Source organism: Pogonomyrmex barbatus, unplaced genomic scaffold (assembly GCF_055798465.1).
Source record: "Pogonomyrmex barbatus isolate J1 unplaced genomic scaffold, ASM5579846v1 scaffold1, whole genome shotgun sequence".
In the NCBI taxonomy this organism is placed as follows: domain Eukaryota; kingdom Metazoa; phylum Arthropoda; class Insecta; order Hymenoptera; family Formicidae; genus Pogonomyrmex; species Pogonomyrmex barbatus.
Genome location: NW_028297098.1, coordinates 20,925,898 through 20,945,673, shown reverse-complemented (window position 1 = coordinate 20,945,673; position 19,776 = coordinate 20,925,898). Strand labels below are relative to the sequence as shown.

Here is a 19,776-nt window from a genome sequence, read left to right as displayed (position 1 = left end):
AAGCGCAATTGCAATGCAGAAAATAACACTCACTATAACCGAGGCATTTGTCATAATTGCGCTCCATATTCTCGGACTTTCACCATGCGGAGGATCAGTCATTTACTGATGGCATATAATGACGAGTCGATCACGTTCGCTTAGAAAAGTCTTCGGTTTTTTGTACCGCGAACAGGATCGAATTATCGGTGTGTTTTTACGTGTCGATCTCGATATTATTATTATGAACGATCGAATGGAAATCGTCGTCGCTATAATTAAAACGCATGGTGGATTTGCATATGATCACGCGTTGTTTTCGCGAGCGACACGACGCACGATTGCGAGAAAAAAAAAAGAGGAATCTAATTGCAGCTTTTACCGCAAACAACTTTGCAATTCGCGGTTGCATCGCGAATAAATCGACGATGGTGAAGGAGCGTGACTCACAATCTTAGATCACGGCAAGACAAATAGAACAATTCGCGAAAATGCCACGCTAAAGCAATTGCAGGACAACTGCCTTGCAATATAAAAAACAATTTGAGATATTATATAAATATTACACATTAACATTACATCATGCAAATTTTGTTAACAAGCTAGACGAGAGTCTAGACTCTCGTCTAGCTTGTTAACAAAATTTGCATGACCTGTACTCATTTGCTAATTGCAGCAATTTAATATAATAATATATATTATATGTAATGTAATGTTAATGTGTAATATTTATATAATAATATCTCAAATTTAGTGTGATTTACGTAATCAACGTTTGTTTATTCATCTATCCGTATTTGTACACGTCAGTTTGATCACCAGGTGTTACTTATACATTTTGCAAAAATGAATTCCGATATGCATAAAAAACGATGGAAAATTCTACTGCACTTTGTGCGTTGCGCAATACTGATCCAACTGGTTTTCAAACTGACAAAAATCGAGGTGACAGTTAAGGTATAAAGTTTTTTTTTGATAAGAGACCAACTACGTATCGAGAAGTGCTGAATTCTCGAGGCACTGTCGACGTCAACTCGGAACTCTACTCAAACTAGTTTTATTTTGGTCGCGGAAAATACAGAGTTATAGAAAAGCTAATATATGTTAAAACTGACTTCACAGATGATTTAACAACGTTAAATTTAATAAATTATAAATTTCTTGATTGCATGTCCGTTAATTTCACCGAACCAGTGACATTTTGTCGAATTCCAAGTGAATTAAAAATCCCAATGTTGCTTAAAAATTAATAAAAATATAATTAAAAACTTTAGAATTGATGATGAATGAATTAATATTTTTACAAGTCATATAGACATGTAATAATTTTAACTTCTTATTACGTCAATTTTATATAAATTTTATATAATAAAAAGCAATAACCTTGACATTTCTTTGCCATGCTCGAACTAATTCCGTTTGATTAATCGGCCGCAAAAGGAGAAAATATAATAATCCGCTTTTATTAAAAAGAAATGATGAAAGGAAACGACGCACATTGATTGACCTTTCCTCACGTGGAATTTAAAATTGCTATTTATTCTATAATAATAAATCATTCGGAGATATTATTCGCAGAAATTATGCGGCAGTTTTACGAACGAGTCTCAATTCATAGACACTCGTGAATAGAGTGATCATGGAATTCGCGATCGTTCGGCGCGAGACTCGGCTGCGATGCCTGAAAGAAGAGACGCGAACTCGGCGTCACAGTAGCAGGGAATCATCGTCTTTACAGTTAGATATAGTGGGATATCGCTCGAGGAGGAAGCGAGAAATTCTCCTCCTGGTGGGGGATGATAAGGACGCCTCTAAGAGAAGAAAGAGCGGTGCCACCTCGCGGCGGCGACGACTTCTCTCTTCCATCTCTCCCTGCTCGAGAGGGGACTTCCTTTTGCATCTCGGGAGAGAGAACTAACGGGGAATGCAGATGCACACCTGAAGAAAAAGAACCCGAGCCCGCTCGTGCACGCTTTCTAGGTCGCGCTTACTTTTCAAGGAGACGTGCATCGTCCTCTCGTCGATCTAATAAAGAAGCAAACGAGGATGAATGCTCGATTTTTATGCTGATGAAAAGGGTATGCTGTTGCGATAAGAAGTAGTCTCTTTTGTTCGGTGTTAAAATTAAGATTTGTTTAAAACAAATAGGAGCAAAGAGGTCGTTTAATAACGCTTTTCATCAATTCATATCGTTTAATATTTAAAAATTAACAAGAGAGAAATTGTGAAGAGAAAAATGCATTAATGTACATTGTATCTTTGCAAATAATTTCCAAATTTTTGTTTTTCAATCCTGTAACAGCAGGAAAAAAGAGATAAACCAGATGAAGTAAAACTGTCAAAAATTTCTTACAAACAAATTACCAAAAAACTGTCTTAAATATTTAATATCGTTCAAGAATAAATATTAAAATACCGAAAGAAAAAGGAGAGCTTTAATAAAATAGAAAGCTTCCAGTCAAGGATCAGTCAAGAACCAATCAATCCTTCCAAAAATTGAAATGTAACTCGGAACGTAGCGGGAAGAGCTTAAAGCCGCAGGATTCGGCGGGAGTAGGACAGGCGCGAGAAAAAGGCAAAAGGACGAGATACGACGAAAGAGGCCTTCTCCGGTGGACAGCAGCGGAGTCGTATCCCTACCTCCAACGACGCTGCTCTCGAGAGCAGGTGGGCTCTCGACGATCTGCTCGAGAACGGCGAGAGAGTCCCGGTCTGCCGCCTCCTGCGCTCGCACCGGTGGCACGCACCGGCCTCCAAGAGACTCGCGCGAGTTCGTTGGCCGACCGTCACCCGCGCGCCCGTTTTCCCGATCGTTCTCGCCCGTTGCCGGTCGCTCGCCTGTTCTCCATCTGGGCGGACACCAGATTCTGGAAGCCGGATCGGAAAAGGGCATCCGGACCTGAGCGGCGCGGGTGCGGTTCGCCTCGCCTCGCCTCGCCTCGCCTCGCCTCTCACTTCCCTTCACCCTGGAGCGGAACCCCCCGCACCGAGCATCGAGTTCTAGTCGAGAAATCGACCCGCGTCACCCAGCTCGCCGGCAGGTGCTAACTCGCGCGTGACTCCGGTGTTAGCTCGGAGTCATAGTCGCGCGCCCGCTCGCGCTGACCGGACGCGTTCGCCGAGCTGGCAAGAGGCCGCTGGAAAACGGCATCGTGTGTTTGTAGAAACTTCGACGACTCCGGGAAATTCTTCTGGCTCCAAAATTTAGAACTGTTGGAGATTCGTCCGAAACGGGAGAGCTTTTTCCAGTGGACCAAATTTTGGCATTTAAATTTGTAGGAGAGCTCGCTTTTTGGAGTGCGAAAGGAATCAAGAGTGATTATAAATATAAACAAGTTCGATTTTCTCTTTTGGAAAGGATTTTTTTAAGATTTGTGACACTTCGAAAAAGCTTAAATATTTCTATCTGGAAGAAAATAAAAAAATAGCACGCTTCATAAAATTAGAATTAGTTTTGAGATCTTAAGTCTCTCGCCTGAAGTTTAAAAAAAATTAAGAGTGACCGGTAGAAGCTTTCTGGCGGCAATTTTGAAGAGCTCTAAAGCCTCCGGGGATTCGTCCGGAGCGTGAGGCAGATCAGCCGTTCGATCGACGCAGAGCGGAAGTACCGTTGTATCTGGTCTTTCTGGGGACTCGCGGATAAACGGCCTTGACGGCGCGAGCCTCGGCGAGTCTCGGTCTGGTCCGAACTAGGACAGCGAAGCGTGTGTTCCGATAGATGGACGGGAAGATCGAGCGAGACCTTCCTCTCCTTCTTCTGGAACGGCGAGGACTTCCTTGAACGGCGAGCGGTTGACCCGAGGCTTTTGATTTTACGGCATTACGCAGCAGCAGCGAAATCCGGTTTTGCATGGGTGTATACGTAAGTGAACCGTAATCCATAAGTACCGTAATGTCGCGGGTACAACTCTCGCGTTCTCGAGAAACAGCGTTTAGCGCCGACGGGGTCTCTTCACGATCCGATATGCGAGATAACGCGCGCTGCTTATTCGGCTATCAATTCAGATGAAAATATTGTACTTGTGCAGGGAACACTCGCTTGAAATAATCGTCATTTTCTTCACGCTAAATGCTATTTTATTAGAAATTCAACTGACAAATTTGTTTATGATAATTCGAAGACCGGAATTTCAGGACCGAACTCTCTAAGGGTCGCGCTGACGTCGAGACACGCCTCTCGACGATGACTCGAAAGTTAGTAAAATCGGCTCGCTGTAACGGAGAACCGCGGTTTCTATCGTACGATCCGGTTTTGCAAATCTTATAGCTGCTACTTTTCACTCTGTAATGAGCGGCGCGAACGTTCATGCGTGTAATGGGAAAATACACACTTATGCGTATTTCCGTGTCAGGACTCTCAAGGTAAAAGATATAAAATTGATATCCGAAATGCCCGTATGACTCGGAGATTCTTCTTCGGATATTAATTTAATCCAATGGTGTTGACACACTTATTTCCCTCATAAATTCAACATATGGCGGTGTGATCCCAAGTTTAAAAGATTACAACGCGCGTCTGATTTAACATCAAACTATCACATTCGGGCAATCATAGATTTTACGCGAAGCGTTAATGCTGCGATGAGAAGGTATGGGAGATATAAAGTGAACACCATACGTTTCTTACAAATTCGCATTTGTTTGACAAATGTCAAACCGATTCAAGAGAAGCTAAGAAGTTTTTCTGATGCTTCTCGTCCACGACATTTTCCTCACGTTTGATAATATATAGATAATATATAGATAATATATAGATATATCTTCGTAAAACTTGAACTTGAACTTGAACTGTTTGCGATTTCGCACTTTAGCACTCTGTCATTCCGTCCGTCCGTGAATGAAAAAATTGCCGCGATATCGCAAAAAGCATTTTATATGGCGTGACGAGTCGACCTTGCGCGGGTCAGTTCCACGCATGAGACTCAAGAATCACTCTCGTGTCGCCTTAAACGTCGACGATCGCTCGCGAAGATAATGCACTTGCGAAGAGACTACGATGCGACGAGACTACTTGTGGCCGATAACGAGACGAGGTTAATGCAATTTCAAAGAATGTTATCTATAACAATAGGAGTGTCGCGATATCCAGCGCGAAGTAAAATGTCGCGGCTCGGAAAATAACATGACGCGAAGGAAATGAGTTTTTAAACAGATTATTGTGTATATAGGAATCTTTTAAATTTAATTCAATTTCTTTTTACTTGAAATTTTCACTCTCATTAATTTTGCCTTTCTGCTTATTTATTTCGAGAGAAAGCAATAATTAATTAACTATTTTTATTGGATTGTATTTTCCTAGTTGTCTTTTTAAATACTCTTAAAATACTCTTAAACTTCTTTGGATAGTTTACTTTTAATACTTTAAACGCTGACGTTAATGATAACAATTAAAATCTACGTTGGCTCGAGCATTTTTGAGTGAAATTAAAAGAAGGAAGTTTTTATCGAGACTTTCTCGAGACCGATACATTTAACTTGATACGTCGTGTCTAAAATCACCGATCCGATAATAAAAATGTAACGGCTATAAATCCGCGGCTTTCTAATGTTTGCCCACATGAATTCTCCTACTTTGATCGACGATTTACGGTAAAAACGGTGCGAGATAGCGGGAGGACTGTTGCTTAGTCGGAAGCAAGATGCGCCAAACGTTTCTCGTAATTACGGTGGGCAATGAACTGGCTATTAAAACAGTACGTCAGCGAGGATTTGATCGACGTTAAGGAGAGAAGATCCTCATACTAACAATTCGTAGCCGTAATTGCCCGACACTCGGTTAATGATGAAACTTAAAGACGCCACTTACAAAGTTGAAAACGCACACCGCCGGCAAATTTATTGTTTCGCCTGTGCACCCTGAATATTCAATTAGTCTCGAATAAAAACGCGCCGTATAAATGCACATTAATTTTTGTTTCTTTTTTCTCGCTTTTCGGCCTTCACCCGGTTGAGCGGAAAGCGTGTCGTTGGCGCGTATCGCAACGGGATACACGTCACGGGGAAAGGATTCGCGTGGACGGACATTTTTTCCGGGGTGGTGCCCATCACAAACCAGTGACATCGCGCTGTCACGACTATTTGTCATTTCTCTCTGTCACGATATATTTTCATACCTCTGTAAAGCTTGCGCCCAGGCTCACGCAATACCTTGATCAAGAAGTCAATAAAAATGCAGCAAACTGCAAAATCACAGTTCCATTCTTCCTGCCAATTTTGACGAGAGCAAGGTGAGAGATACATTTTCTTCGAATAAAAAAATCTTGATCTAAGAAAAAAAGATTCTATTAAAAAATATTTGGATATATCTATAATTACTCAAATTCTCGTTTAGCGATTGACGAAATAATGATCATGAAAGATTGGTCGATATAGATTCCGAAAAAATATTAAAATGAACGAATTTAGATATACTTATTCAGGTACTTATTTAATACAAGTTCAGTACAATCGCTTGGCGATTGGTGAAATAGTGATTATGAGAGGTTGGCCGAGCCGTATTTAGATGTACGAGGAGACGGTGCGGTGAGAGATTTCGCGACACGAATTTCTCCTCTCGACCGGTACGAAAATTAGAATACATGTGGCCATCTAAATATCACTTTCCCGCGTGGCCGAGCAAGATTTGTCACTTTTGGCGCAATACTCTATAGAGACGGATCTCCTTCTCTTACGCGATCGTGCGCTCTTCTTTCGCTTCCTTGTTTCGCCACGTGACCCAATTACGCCACAGGCCAAGCACATCGCGTACAAATTTGCATAACAATATAGATACGGCGTATGTCCGCAACGGTAAGACGTTCGATAGAGCGAGAAAAACTTACCTGTTGATCATTTCTTTCACCTTTGTTTAACATTTTTTGAAATAAAATATTTTGGCAAATTTTATTTATTTTATGACTTGTGTTACAAATAGATGTAGATTCTTAATTATTACAATGCTAAATAATTAATAAAAATTGATCAGATAATGTTAATAATTAAATAAAAATTTATGTTTAATAATATTATCTGCAATTAGTGTTATCTTTTAATTGATAAGTAAATCAATTTCAATCGTTTTGCACGAAAGAACATCCCGAAACGTGTCCCAGAAAAAATTCTCTTTTTTGTCGTTGAGAATATTTCGTCGACTTAATCGGACACTCGATATGGAATCTTGTTCCGTATCGACACGCGGTTTCACCTCGATGAAACGAGAGCGACTGGGAAGCGGCGGCGCTCAATTTCCACATGTACATGGAATTATGGAAAGGGAATTACGAGCCCCGGTAGTTTACGATATAATCTAATCAGCGTGTCAAAGGGTTATCGTATCTAAAAAAACATAAAATAATCCGGTTTTTCGACATAATTAAAGTTGTTTCATCCTGCAAAAGCCTATGATATATCACGAACCATGTAGATCGATTCCTTTCCTCCGTCGATCGATCAAATGATCATGATAAGAAAATGTCGACATTCACCATCAGTTCACAACATAGCAAATCGTTATGATCGATCTATACCGTTTATTTTTTAGTTAAAATGAATTAATGCGAAACAATATATTTTATCGGCATTGGCGAAACTGCCAATTAATTACGCTTTCCTTTTACAATCTCTCTGTTTTATTTAAATTATTTATATAAAACAACATTCATTATTTAATTAATTTATTTATATTAACTTGAGGTAATCGGTAAAATTAGAAATTGATGCAGACAGATTTCTTCCTAAAGCTAAATTATAAATCAATTATATAAAAGATCTTATATAAAAGATTTAATTATAATATTATTTTCCTTAATTAATGAAAAATAAATACATAATAAACATATAAAGATAATAATATAACGTCTTGTACTTTTCACTTCTGTCATCTTCAGATATTAAATTTTATAAACTATTCCAGTCTCGATGTAAATCGATTAAAGAAATAAATTTCTTCTCTTATTGTCCTTCATAAAAATTACGTAGACGTATTAATCGCAATCCGTGCGCTTACACTTTCCTCCGTCTTATTACAAACACATACATATGCAAGGTTATTACACATATTTAAATAATTGCGCATCCTCTCGCAACAATAATAGCGTTCGCCGAATCATCGGCATTTTTCTCCATCTCCCCCGGCGTAAACTTTTCCGGTGAACGCGAAGGAGGTCAATCCCAGACTTTTGCGCAACTGTGGGTAATCGCTATTGGGCAACGGGTATTATCGCAAGTCCGCGAGCACAGCGTTCGACAAATGTAACCGATTGCGGTACATCGAAAAGTCGAGCTAAAGAGGCAGGGAGAACGGGAAAGGAGTGAGGAAGAAAAGGAGAAAGACAGAGAAAGGAGGTTCAGGTGTTTCGCTTACTCGCGTAATAAGGAAGAAGCGATCGCTTCCGCGACAAGTTCTCCGACTAGGACTCATTCCGATTTAATGGATCTGTCAGTAAACGCTCATCACCGGCGAACAGTTCTAATCGTTCTCCATTTGTTCCGGCATACAGCAGGAGACCGGCAAGCCTCCTCCTCCTAATGTCATCCCGAAGATGGCCAGGGATCGTGCCGGGTCAGACTACTCAGGCCACATGAGCGACACAACCACGTGCAGCTGCGTCGCGAGCTCTCTTGACAAGGTAAGAATAGATTTTATGCGCCTAAACATTAACATCATAGTTTTAATATCAAGGAAGATTTAAGGCGATTTAATATCAAGGAAGAAGTATTTACAAAGTATTTACAAAATGTCTCAACTCCTTTTTTTTTTTTTTTTTTTGAAAGAGAAACGTCATCAAAACTTCTTTGATTGATAATTTTGTCTTAAAATATTAAAGCAAATTTTGCTTTTCAGATTCATAATATTCAAGATTTGAAAATTTTTTTGTTTTAATTATCTTGTTTAATGTATGTGTATATTTTATATATATATTTGACATTGTCATATACTACCAAGTCATACTGTAATAAAATCCTAAATAAAAACCCAAAGAAAAAACATATTTAAAAACATATTTAAAATGTTGAAAAGGTAAAAATATATACTTCTTCCATCTTTTTTACACATGCGAATGCTAAAAAATGTCCGTAAAATGCATTGCAGTGCTCGTTGCGCGGTTGCGGCATGTTCCAAGAGCCGTTCTTCCTGCATCCACCAGGCTCCCGACCACGGGACGGTATCTATATAAATCCAATGAGCGCGTACATCGGCGAACCGCCCAAGCCCAAGGACTCGGCCGAGTCCTTCTACTTGCATAGTCCACACGATCTTGTCTACACCAGGATTACGCGGCTGTTTGGCGACGCCGAAAAACCGCGAAACGGCGTTTCCGCGGCGGAGCAACGCCATGTGCCGGAGAGGAAAGATGAGACTCTGACTGGTAAGTAGCACGTCCCAGATACTTCATCGCTGCATTATAACGCGCGGTACACACGGTGTCCAGAAAGTATCCCGCTGCTGGTCGTCGAAAGTGAAGGGACTTCATCGATTATTCAAATTTACGACAAGTCATCGAATTTTACTTTATTAATTTATAAATGAAACGAATAATAATAATTCTTAGAGATATATTAACTCAAAGCTATTTAGAATATTAAATAGAAGAGAGTTCAATGGTAATAAAAAAATATTGTGTTATTCGAGTTCAAGAGAAACCAATTCCATTGATTAAATTATTGCCGTACACGAGTCAAGCCAAAGCGATAATTTTGAGACACCTTGTGTATTCTGTTGGTTCTCGACAACCGACAAGCTGTGGTTCCAGGGCGACCTCGATTCGCATCCGATGTTCGTCAGTCTCTCTCTCTCTCTCTCTCTCTCTCTCTCTCTCTCTCTCTCTCTCTCTCTCTCTCTCTCTCTCTCTCTCTCTCTCTCTCTCTCTCTCTCTCTCTCCTCTCTCTCTCTCTCTCTCTCTCTCTCTCTCTCTCTCTCTCTCTCTCTCTCTCTCTCTCTCTCTCTCTCTCTCTCTCTCTCTCTCTCTCTCTCTCTCTCTCTCTCTCTCTCTCTCTCTCTCTCTCTCTCTCTCTCTCTATCTCTCTCTCTCTCTCTCTCTCTCTCTCTCTCTCTCTCTCTCTATCTCTATCTCTCTTCCTCTCTTCCTAATATTTACTATTACTAATAAAATCTCAAAGATTAAGCAGATGGAAAACCATTTATTTTCCTTACTTCTGTTTCATACATCATTAATGTATGATTAAAATCGGATTAAAATCGGTCTTTGGAATTTCAGAACACATATTTTTAATTGGCAAATATTAATTAATAATTAAATTAATGATTGTGTGTGAATGATGTTGATATTTTGTAAAATGTCTTGTGTCTAGGAGCGAAAAATTCGTAATTGATCTTTTCGTTCGTTTTACTTCGCGAGCGGTCAGCTTGATCGCGTGTTTTACGAAAGACATATGACTCGTACGTGGCAAAATTCCGCAAGACTGATCTCGAAGAAAGAGAGATACTTGGGTAATTGTCAGAGGAACGAAAAAAAGCCACACACACGTCGCGAGTAACACGCGCGCTCTGCGAAACCGGGTTAAAGACTTGCGCGCGATTTACCGCGGATACCGTTAAGCCGTTACAGTGCAGCGGCTCTTAATGAGTAAGAGCAATAAAAACCGCGATCGATAGATCGAGCGTGCATCTCGGCGCAACGCGAAACGCGCAAAAATCGCCGAGGATAAAAAGAATCTTAACTCTTTGATAAAAATTTTGGTTCGCTTTGAAAGTTCACATTTCTGTGAAGCGATCATCCGTTGATACGCGGCGTTGACTTTCGCGTATTTGAACTTTTGCTCAGAGTATTTTCTGAGGAACTTCTCGAGCGTGATATCTCGCGTTCGAAGGCAGTTTTCTCGTGTGCGATGCGTAATATTCCGAGCGAGACTTTGGCTTTCAGTGAAAGTGGACGTGCACATCAACAACGGTGGATTCGTCGGCCGGCCGCATCCTGGCAACGGACACGCGGCGCGCTCCGAGAACGCGAGGGAGTCCTCGGAGCACGCTTACGAGCAGATCTGCGTGAGACAGGAGGAGACGAGCAGCGTGAGCTCGTCATCGCGCAAAAAGCCGGCGGACAATGCCTCCGACAGCAGGTAATGCGATACGAGCAAGTTCACGACGAGTGAAATCAAGAGAGAGAGAGAGAGAGAGAGAGAGAGAGAGAGAGAGAGAGAGACTTTAATTCGCAATGTTTGATTCAGACTAAAATTTATTCAGAGAAAATTTCTTTATTTAAATATAATTATAAAAAATTAATTTTAAATTAAAAATTAATTTTACCAAGTTCTGAAGGAAGGGATGGATCATTGTTGTATTAGAGCTTCAATTCGATTTGTCGCTTTAAACGTATATTTATTATTGAATCTTTTAGTCTTACGAAAATTATTAGGTGTAAACATTTGTTTTGCAAAGTAAGTATATTTTGCTGACATAAGTAGATTTAGTTGTTAAGGTTCTATCGATACCGCGAATCGCGTGTCAAGTTTATATAAAAGAACTTTGATGAAACACAGCGCAACGAGATATCAGGTATTATAAAAGCGAGCGTGAAGGTAAGCAATCTCGATATATCAACATCAAAAATGATGTGTAATTATGTTACGATCGAAATTGGCTTTATAATCTCCCAAGATGATTCGTGGGTGATTCGCATTCGGAGAAAGAATATCGCATCGTATCGCTATTTTTCTCGTCGTTTATCTCGCAGATAAGCGACCGCGCGTCAGGTAGTAGATTAAACTTAAGTAGATTAAACTTAATTCCCAGCAATTCCAGTTCGCGGATCCGCGAAACCTCGATAGACTGCTTTTGACATTTCAGTCGTTCTCGAAAAACCGACAGGCGATACAGTCGATCTAGCAGCGCCAGCGAATCTTCAAACATGAGCAGCGAGATTCACGGTTTGTCCTCGACGACATCCACCCCGTCCTTATCACGGCACAGTAGTAGTGAACGAATTAACAAGTCGGGAATTAAGACGAGCATCGATGCATCGCACGGTATGTCAAACAATTACTGAAAATATCTGTAAGAAGGCCACAATGTGTGTAATTATAAAAATATGATTAAAGAATGTATTATTAATGACATTACAACAATTAGTGAGATATCATTTCTATCGAATTGTTGCAAAATAAATGGTCATGAAAAATTGTTGAAAAAAAAATTGTGTCACAACAATAGAAAAGAAAAATAAGTTGGAATTTAAAAATATGAGAGAGAGAGAGAGAGAGAGAGAGAGAGAGAGAGAATAGAGAGAGAACAGAGAGAGAGAGAGAGAGAGAGAGAGAGAAAGAAAAAATAAAAAATAAAAAAAAGCCTTTTGTTTGATATACTTTGTTTGTCTTTTTTATTGTCACATTCACGATTGTAATGACTATGTGTCACATACGATAATCACTAGCTGAAAATTTATTTTTAGCTATTGTCAAATTAACATAATGCAATAGACACTAATAGTTTTGAGCGAAAAAATAACAGAAACACCATGGCAAAAATCCTCCTGCGAATATTAATACGATGATGTGAACGGCCGTGATTGACCGATACGCTATTCTGTTTCGATGTTCGCAGAGAGGAAGGACTCGTCTAGCGCGCAAGTGGAAAGTGAAAAGGAGATCCGTATAAATGGCAACGGCGGACCTAGGTAAGTAGGGCGAATCGATATCAGATTGATTCTTAAGCTAAAGCCGCGTCAATAAAAAAGAAAGAAAGAAAGCTCGATCGAAAGTCGATCGAGTCGATCGGAGGTTGCTCGCTACTTCGCACGATTCGATCAGCTTCTTTTTTTTTCGATTTTGTCTTTTCCTTTAAAATATCGCGCGTAATATGAAGATGGTCGATTTTTTACTCGCAATTATTTTCGGTCATTAATGCATCAAAATGAATATGGACAATCCAGATTATGTGACTCGCTTGAACGAGAAAGCGAACTACTAAATCGATTACTATTAATCCTCAAAAATATAAATTTAATCGAAAGTAAAAAATATCCGAGAAAATTTTTAAATGATTTGCTTTTGAAACAAAGTGAACGTTCTTCCATTTAGTTTCTTGTGTAACGTTTTCGCTCGTTTTCATTTATTGTTATTACCTGTTATTAGGTACATGTATTTATTACTGTGCTCTCTATGATTGCGACTTTCACCATACCTTCATAAAATTGACAAACATTATCTAATCCCTTTAATTATCTGGTAAACGATATTTTCGTTATTACTATTTATTTCTCTCAAACGCAATTATCGATTACTGTAATAATGTTATCTTTATCTTGTCGTCATAAATAAAGATGATGAAACTTACCTTCACCAATTTTCCTTTATTTTTCTTCTGAAAAAAATTATCTGCCTTTACCAATATGGAACCAAAAAAAACACAGATTTCTTAAATCAAAGTTTATCATTCCTGTTCAAGCAGGAAATATTATTTTTAATTAATACTATCGATATCATTTAACATTTTTTACAATATTAATTTATTAACATTCCGGTATCATTTATATTGTTTACGTGATATCTCACGAGCGTAAGAATTAAAATTTGTGTTTTTAGTCTCTCGAAACCACCGCCACCGCCACCACCGCCGCCGCCGGACGATGACGTAGTAGTTGTCTTGGTGAACGCAAAGTCGAACGCAGACGCAGCCGCTGACAAGAAAGATGCGCGAGCAACTAGCCAGGACGGAAGAGGCGAGTCCTTCGGTAAGAAACTGCACTTGACGCCCATTTCCTTTTCAATGTTCTTTTGATCCTTTGCGAAATTGCCGCGAGCGTGAAAGTTGCAGGCCGACCTCGAGCAGAAATGTGTGCACGCACATTCGTTTGACATTTCCCACGTGCATTCGCCTACCGAAAAATATGTTTAATCTGAATTAAACGTTTTCCATCGGTAATTTCGGCTTCGGAAAAGATCTCGAATCGAAGAAAGATTTCCCCTCGTGCGCCCTGCGTCGCGAACGCGGTCGCGTATATATTAAAATCGTCATCTGTCAAAAATTACTCTGCGACGGATATGAGAGGAGATTCTCTTAATGTATAATAACTTAATGTATAATTTCACGTTATCCACGACAATCACGAAAAGAGATCGCGTCGCACATGAACGGTTTTACGGCCGGCCGACGTTTTACGACTACCGGTCAACGCTAAGACCGTTGTACTCTCAATTACTTCCTCGACAGATTTTATTTAACGAGTCGATCCTCCTTAATGACGCTACTTACGGAACACCTCATCTCAGATTCGGAGTTTGTTTGTCTTCGACGTTTAGTGCCTCCGTTATTTAATTATTTCCGCCGCAATTAGTTGATTTTTGTGGGAGGGGGGGAGGGAGAGGGGGAAGATCCAGCAGTTATGAATTTGTTTGCAATCCGTACCGAGCTAATAAAGAAAAGAGAGAAAGAAAGAGAGGTGTGGTAACTCCGTTATATAAAATCCATAATCCGCTGTTACTGTATTTTTATCGCCACGATAATCGCTTCGCTACTCGGATAGCTGTGTTACGCTCGTGCGAATTACGCTTACATTTTCGGGGCGCGTGCCTCCGACACTTCGAAGACATGCAGGCAATTAGCTGAATCGACTACGACGACGGGCAATTACAGTTAAAATCAGACAAAATTAATTCGCAGATGTTAATCAACAGCCGTAGATTTAATTGGGCCAACTCGGCACACGATCGAATAGCAGCACGGAGAAGGGATTTAAAGGCCTCCTCCTCCCCCTCGTCACGTTACGATCTCGATTTGGGCTGCACGCGCGTATACCTCGGGCTTTAATTAAACTGTTAGCGGATCATGCTCAGCAGAGGTGGCCTCACTTACTAGACCATGGTGCTCACCGGGCATATAATATACTTACCTAGATTTCACTTGCCCCTCGGTAACAACCGTCATCCAATGCTAGAGGATATAACGAGAAACCCTCTCCTCTCTGCCTATCTCCTTTACCTTTTTTTCCACCTTCTCTATCTTCCCCCGGACTGTCGCCGTCTCTCTTTCTCTAACGCTGCTGGTCGGTCTCGGAACAGCGACCAACAAGTCCGACGCATCATCCTCCGGCGAGCATCCGCAACAGCCGGAAGTGCCGGCTCCCGCCAGTGCGCCGGTGGACGCGGACGAAATTAAAGCGAGCCAGGCGTCCCACCTGGTAAACAGGCACATGGTGCTGCCGTTCATACCGCCAAAGTTCGCCAACGCGGACTCCAATACCCTGCTCAAGCCGTCCGAATACCTGAAGAGTATCTGCAAGGTGTCGTCCAAGAACAGCCTGTCGAAGGCGAGGTCAGTGATCCTTCCTGTTACATACAACGGTGTCCGCTTCCATTTATTTCCATTTGTGATCTCTAACGTAACGTCATACTTGTCAAATGTTGACAAATTTTTGTCGTTTGTTTAATTAAACCAATTTCAAATTGAATGTATAGTGCACCTCCGGTATATTTGGATTATTGCTTTATGTGTGCACTAAACAAGCGAATAACGAGAGGTAAGATTTACTTTATGTGCTTCATCTACTTAAATTACTTAGAAAGTAGTGATTTAAGTCTAATTTAAGTGTTTCGCTCATAGTGTTTGTATGATTACTTAAACCGCATCATTTTAGCATGTTGTGTGCAATTTAAATAAAAGGTAACCTGTTGTTTATTGTTAATATCACATAGCTATGATTTATCAATTTAGTCTTCGTAAATTTAAAATAATATTGACAATCATTATATATCGGTAAAATTTGCTGTACAGCCGATATAATAGATGCCACCAACTGAAGTCTTCCAACTATATTATAGAAATGTAAATTCGCGTGCGCGTTTGACTTTCCGATTATACATAAACATAAGAAATCAGTTTAACGTGATTGACTCGTCTTCTAAAAAAGTATTTTTTACCTGTACGAAAAAAAAAACATTTTCCTTTAAAATAATTGTTAAACAAAGATTTTTATTGAACAAAAATTAATACATCTCGAAATATTTAAAATTATTTAATATACTTATTTATCTATATGTACATTTAATATATCTAAAATTTACATATATATATATATATATATGCATATATTTTTTATGCATATATGCATATATATATATATATATATATATATATGCATAAAATAATCGACATCGAGCAAGCTAAATGTAACGATTCTTTGATAAATAAAACAAATATTTAAATAAACAAATTTATCTCCGCGTGGCATCGTTATAAAATTTTCTGCTGGCATGACAATGCGAAAATCGTGCTCGCAGGTCAGTGGACAACTTGGACATTCAAAGCCGGAATACGGAGCAGGGTGAAGAAGAAGAGGCGGACGAGGAGGGGGCGCGAAGGAGCAACGAGGAGGCTAAGGAGTCTTCTACGGGCCCCCCGCCACCGCCCTTGTCGCCCTTGCAGCAACGAGCACGAAGCAACCAGGCTGCAGGTACCGGCACCGGTAACGAGACAGAAAGCTCCAAAACCCCGCAACAACCCTTAGCCACAATCAGCATCCAGGACCTCACGAGTATCCAACTGCGACGGACCAGCACGAAGATGAACGCCACCAAGACATTCTCCGCTCCGCCTCCTCGCAGCGTGTCCATGACTAACGGTAAGCTAGTCCGCGACACACATGCACATACAATTTAACGCTTTTACGAACATAAGTGCAAGGCTTCAGACTTCAGCTTTCAGGCTTCAGACTCGAGGAATTTAACCTGTAACGATATTCCATGTTACATTGGCAATGATATAATTTCGATATTTTGAGATGACTCCATTTGCGCCACGTTAAAATAAAATCATCAAATTTATGAGATCATATCACTTCGTTTAAAATAGAATCGTGGCCAGATTTAAATAAATAATTTTATCGATTTCAGTCTCGGAGCCGTTCTTCGTGCAAAAGACGGATCTAATCGCCGAACTGAAGCGCACCAAGGATATTCCCGGTATCAAAAAGTTAAAGGTGGAGCGGGCGCAAGTCGAGAAGACTCAGGAACAGAACCTCATGTCGGAAATTAGCAGAGCGTTTAGCGTTACGAATTTTGTTGATCAAGTAAGAACTTTTTACTTTGCGTCCTTCTGGAAAGGTGTACACTCGATCGTAAAAAAAAGTCGCAAAAATATCTATTTGTCTAATCGGATGTAACGGTCGATTTAAATTTCCTTTTTCTTTTGATGCTTTTATGTAATTCAGATTTGAAATTCCGAATCGTCGATTTTGCTTTTGTAGATACCCGAGAAGGATAGCTCGGGAAATGTAATACCAATCTGGAAACGGCAGATGCTGGCCCGTAAAGCCGCTGAGCGAGCGAAAAAGGAACTCGAAGAGCAAATAGCGCGAGAGAACGAGGAGAGGCGGCAAAAGGCGATTCCACCGTGGAAACGACAGCTTCTCGCCAAGAAAGATAACGAGGAAAAGAGGTACGTAAATTAATGAATCTACATCAATCAATCAAAACATGCGATTGAATGCTATTTCTTAGCCCTGGGGAAAGCCATAATTAATTAGAATTATTTGTTGCAAGAAACATTTTTATGCTCGTCACAAAATCGTATTTAAATTTGTGACACTTCTCAAAAGAGATTTATCTCGCACTATTTTCGAGATTTGACTCCGAACCGTGTGTTTTTAATATATACAGACAGAAGGGAGATGGGACTAAGTGCTCCAATTATCGTGAATATTACAATTGCCTCTTGTCGCAATTGGCTTCAAGTTCCTTCGTTTCGCGTTACAAAATTACGCGATATGCATATTAAGTATAATATTTTGTATGTACATTAAAAGATTAGTCTAGCAAATCTGATAACTGATATTCTAATAATATCTAGGTAGAGAGTCGCTTCAAAGTATCTTAAATTTTTTCAAATTTTTAAATAAAAAAGGAAAAGACTGTTGAGAGGAAACAAGAGAAAGAGGATGTTATTTTTATATTTTATATATTTTTTTATGTGATTTTCTTGTGTATTCTTGTGTATTCCTTTTCGTTTCTCGATTTCCTTTTACGTCGATATTTTGACGTGACCTTATTTTATCTTGTAATTCGTTAACTAATAATGTAAAATTTTCTCACGTTACTCAAGGGTCAAGTTATCGGTTTGATTACAGACTGAATCAGACACAAGTGTCCGCGTCGACGAGCATAACGAAATTCGAAACAACGACGGCAAACCCGAAAAGAGACGCCTCACCAGCGGCAGCGTCACGCGTCATCAAGAAGGAAGAAAACCCCGAGGTCGACGAGAAACGAGAGGATCCTGCCAAGGACGACTCTGACGACGGTCAAATTATACCTTGGAGAGCGCAATTAAGGAAGACCAATAGCAAGCTTAACATCCTCGATTAACCATTACAAACGCTTCTTCCATTTGTCAAAAGAGATACGCGTGATGTATCACGTTTAGTCATTAAATGCGCGGATTTATGTATTGTGAAATCTCTCTGAACTCAACGCAACGAGCAAAAGATGAATGTGACGGAGGAATATTTTACTTTAGTTTACTTTTAGTTGAGATAATAAACGAACACATACAATAAACGGTTCATGGAACTATACAGCATAAAGCGTGTTCGATACTTTCTAAAGTAGTACGTACTTTTTTTACAGGTACTAAAAAAATTGAAAAGATATTTTTATATATCTATTTAGTATCGTCACAAAAACAATGTCCTCGCAAACCTCCTCGTAGGTAAATAATATTACGAAATATCTTATCTATTTTATAAAAACTATACTGAGAAGCGGAATACATATCTCAAGTTAGTGAAGAAAATTCAGAAAAATGGAAACTTGGCAAGCAACTCATTTACCTTTCTTTGAAAAAAGAAAAGAAAATATTTTTGAAAGAAAGATATTTTTAGTAGTACTACTTTAAATACTTTTAAAATATTACTAAAGATATTCTAGTAGGATTTTAAAAGTATTGTTCGCAAAAAATGGAAAGCGTTTAACATAATAACGTCAACCAAGGACAAAAACAACTTTGTAACTACGTAAGGAATTAATTACCGTGTGTCTTGAATTATGTAATACGACGCAATATATGTATATATGAATAAGTCTTATGATATCAGTTGCATTATAAAGCTTGAAATACTCCTATTATCGACTGGTTTTGACACTATCACTATGAAGTTGAGAAAAAAAAAAATTCCCTTCTTCAATTTAATTTTCTTCACTTTCTTCGGTTACTTTCGTTGAATTCAAGGAAAATTTTATTCTTTTTGATTCTTCGTTACTTCAGTTTGATTACTTCAACAGAATATTTCATTTGGCGTTTAATCGCGCAAAGTGACCGAAGAGACAGTTGGTGATTCTAGGTCTAATTAATAGTGTCAGAGAGAACAACGTGATGAATACTCCTGGTAACTACCAATTACAGTCATTAGAACGCTGCAATGACAGATCAGCGAATTAATGCTGACGTTGATTAATCACTGCAACGTCACGATAACGCCTGGCGCGTTACAACATATCGCTCGGACAAACAGTTATCTTCCGCCACACTTTACCGAGATTTATCTCTTCGCGAAATACGGAGCAAGGAACGATTACGAGATATTTTGAGCGTGGAATTATACTAACCCCTTAACTGCGATATGCGAATATCAATATATGTATTATCTAAGAAAAATTATATGTATATAACGATTGATATTTCTATATAATATTTGTATAATTGATATCTTAAAATTATATGAAATTATGATTACTTGGCTATTTTTTGATTGGACTAACGAAATTTTGCAGAACCTGTAACAGGAACAATTTTATCTAAAAATTAGATAGAAGAATAAATAAATTAAACGCAATGAAAATATACTATATAAAATAAGAGAAACTGCAGGG

At 39.3% G+C, this 19,776-nt stretch overlaps 1 protein-coding gene across 4 annotated transcripts; it reads left to right on the top strand.

Moving 5' to 3' along the window:
- Positions 1-2,793: 2,793 nt before the first annotated feature.
- On the top strand, positions 2,794-19,639 carry f (espin protein forked). 4 transcript variants are annotated; one of them, XM_089080377.1, is made up of 12 exons: positions 2,794-3,841; positions 8,460-8,585; positions 9,050-9,326; positions 10,842-11,037; positions 11,765-11,943; positions 12,518-12,590; positions 13,498-13,646; positions 14,974-15,226; positions 16,192-16,532; positions 16,804-16,979; positions 17,157-17,347; positions 18,036-19,639. In XM_089080377.1, exons 1-12 carry the CDS (start codon positions 3,830-3,832, stop codon positions 18,271-18,273), a joined length of 2,211 nt encoding a protein of 736 aa, XP_088936503.1. In that variant the 5' UTR covers positions 2,794-3,829; the 3' UTR covers positions 18,274-19,639. The 4 variants fall into 4 exon arrangements, with proteins under 4 accessions (XP_088936503.1, XP_088936509.1, XP_088936496.1 ...); XM_089080383.1 differs by having other exon boundaries at positions 8,457-8,585; positions 11,786-11,943; XM_089080370.1 differs by having other exon boundaries at positions 8,457-8,585.
- The last annotated feature ends 137 nt before the right edge of the window (positions 19,640-19,776 follow it).

Excerpts from the sequence above, each read along its gene's own strand:
- f (XM_089080370.1), top strand. Across the intron at positions 13,647-14,973 it reads CGGAAGAGGCGAGTCCTTCG|CGACCAACAAGTCCGACGCA; the intron begins GTAAGAAACTGC and ends GTCTCGGAACAG. Across the intron at positions 17,348-18,035 it reads AAAGATAACGAGGAAAAGAG|ACTGAATCAGACACAAGTGT; the intron begins GTACGTAAATTA and ends GTTTGATTACAG.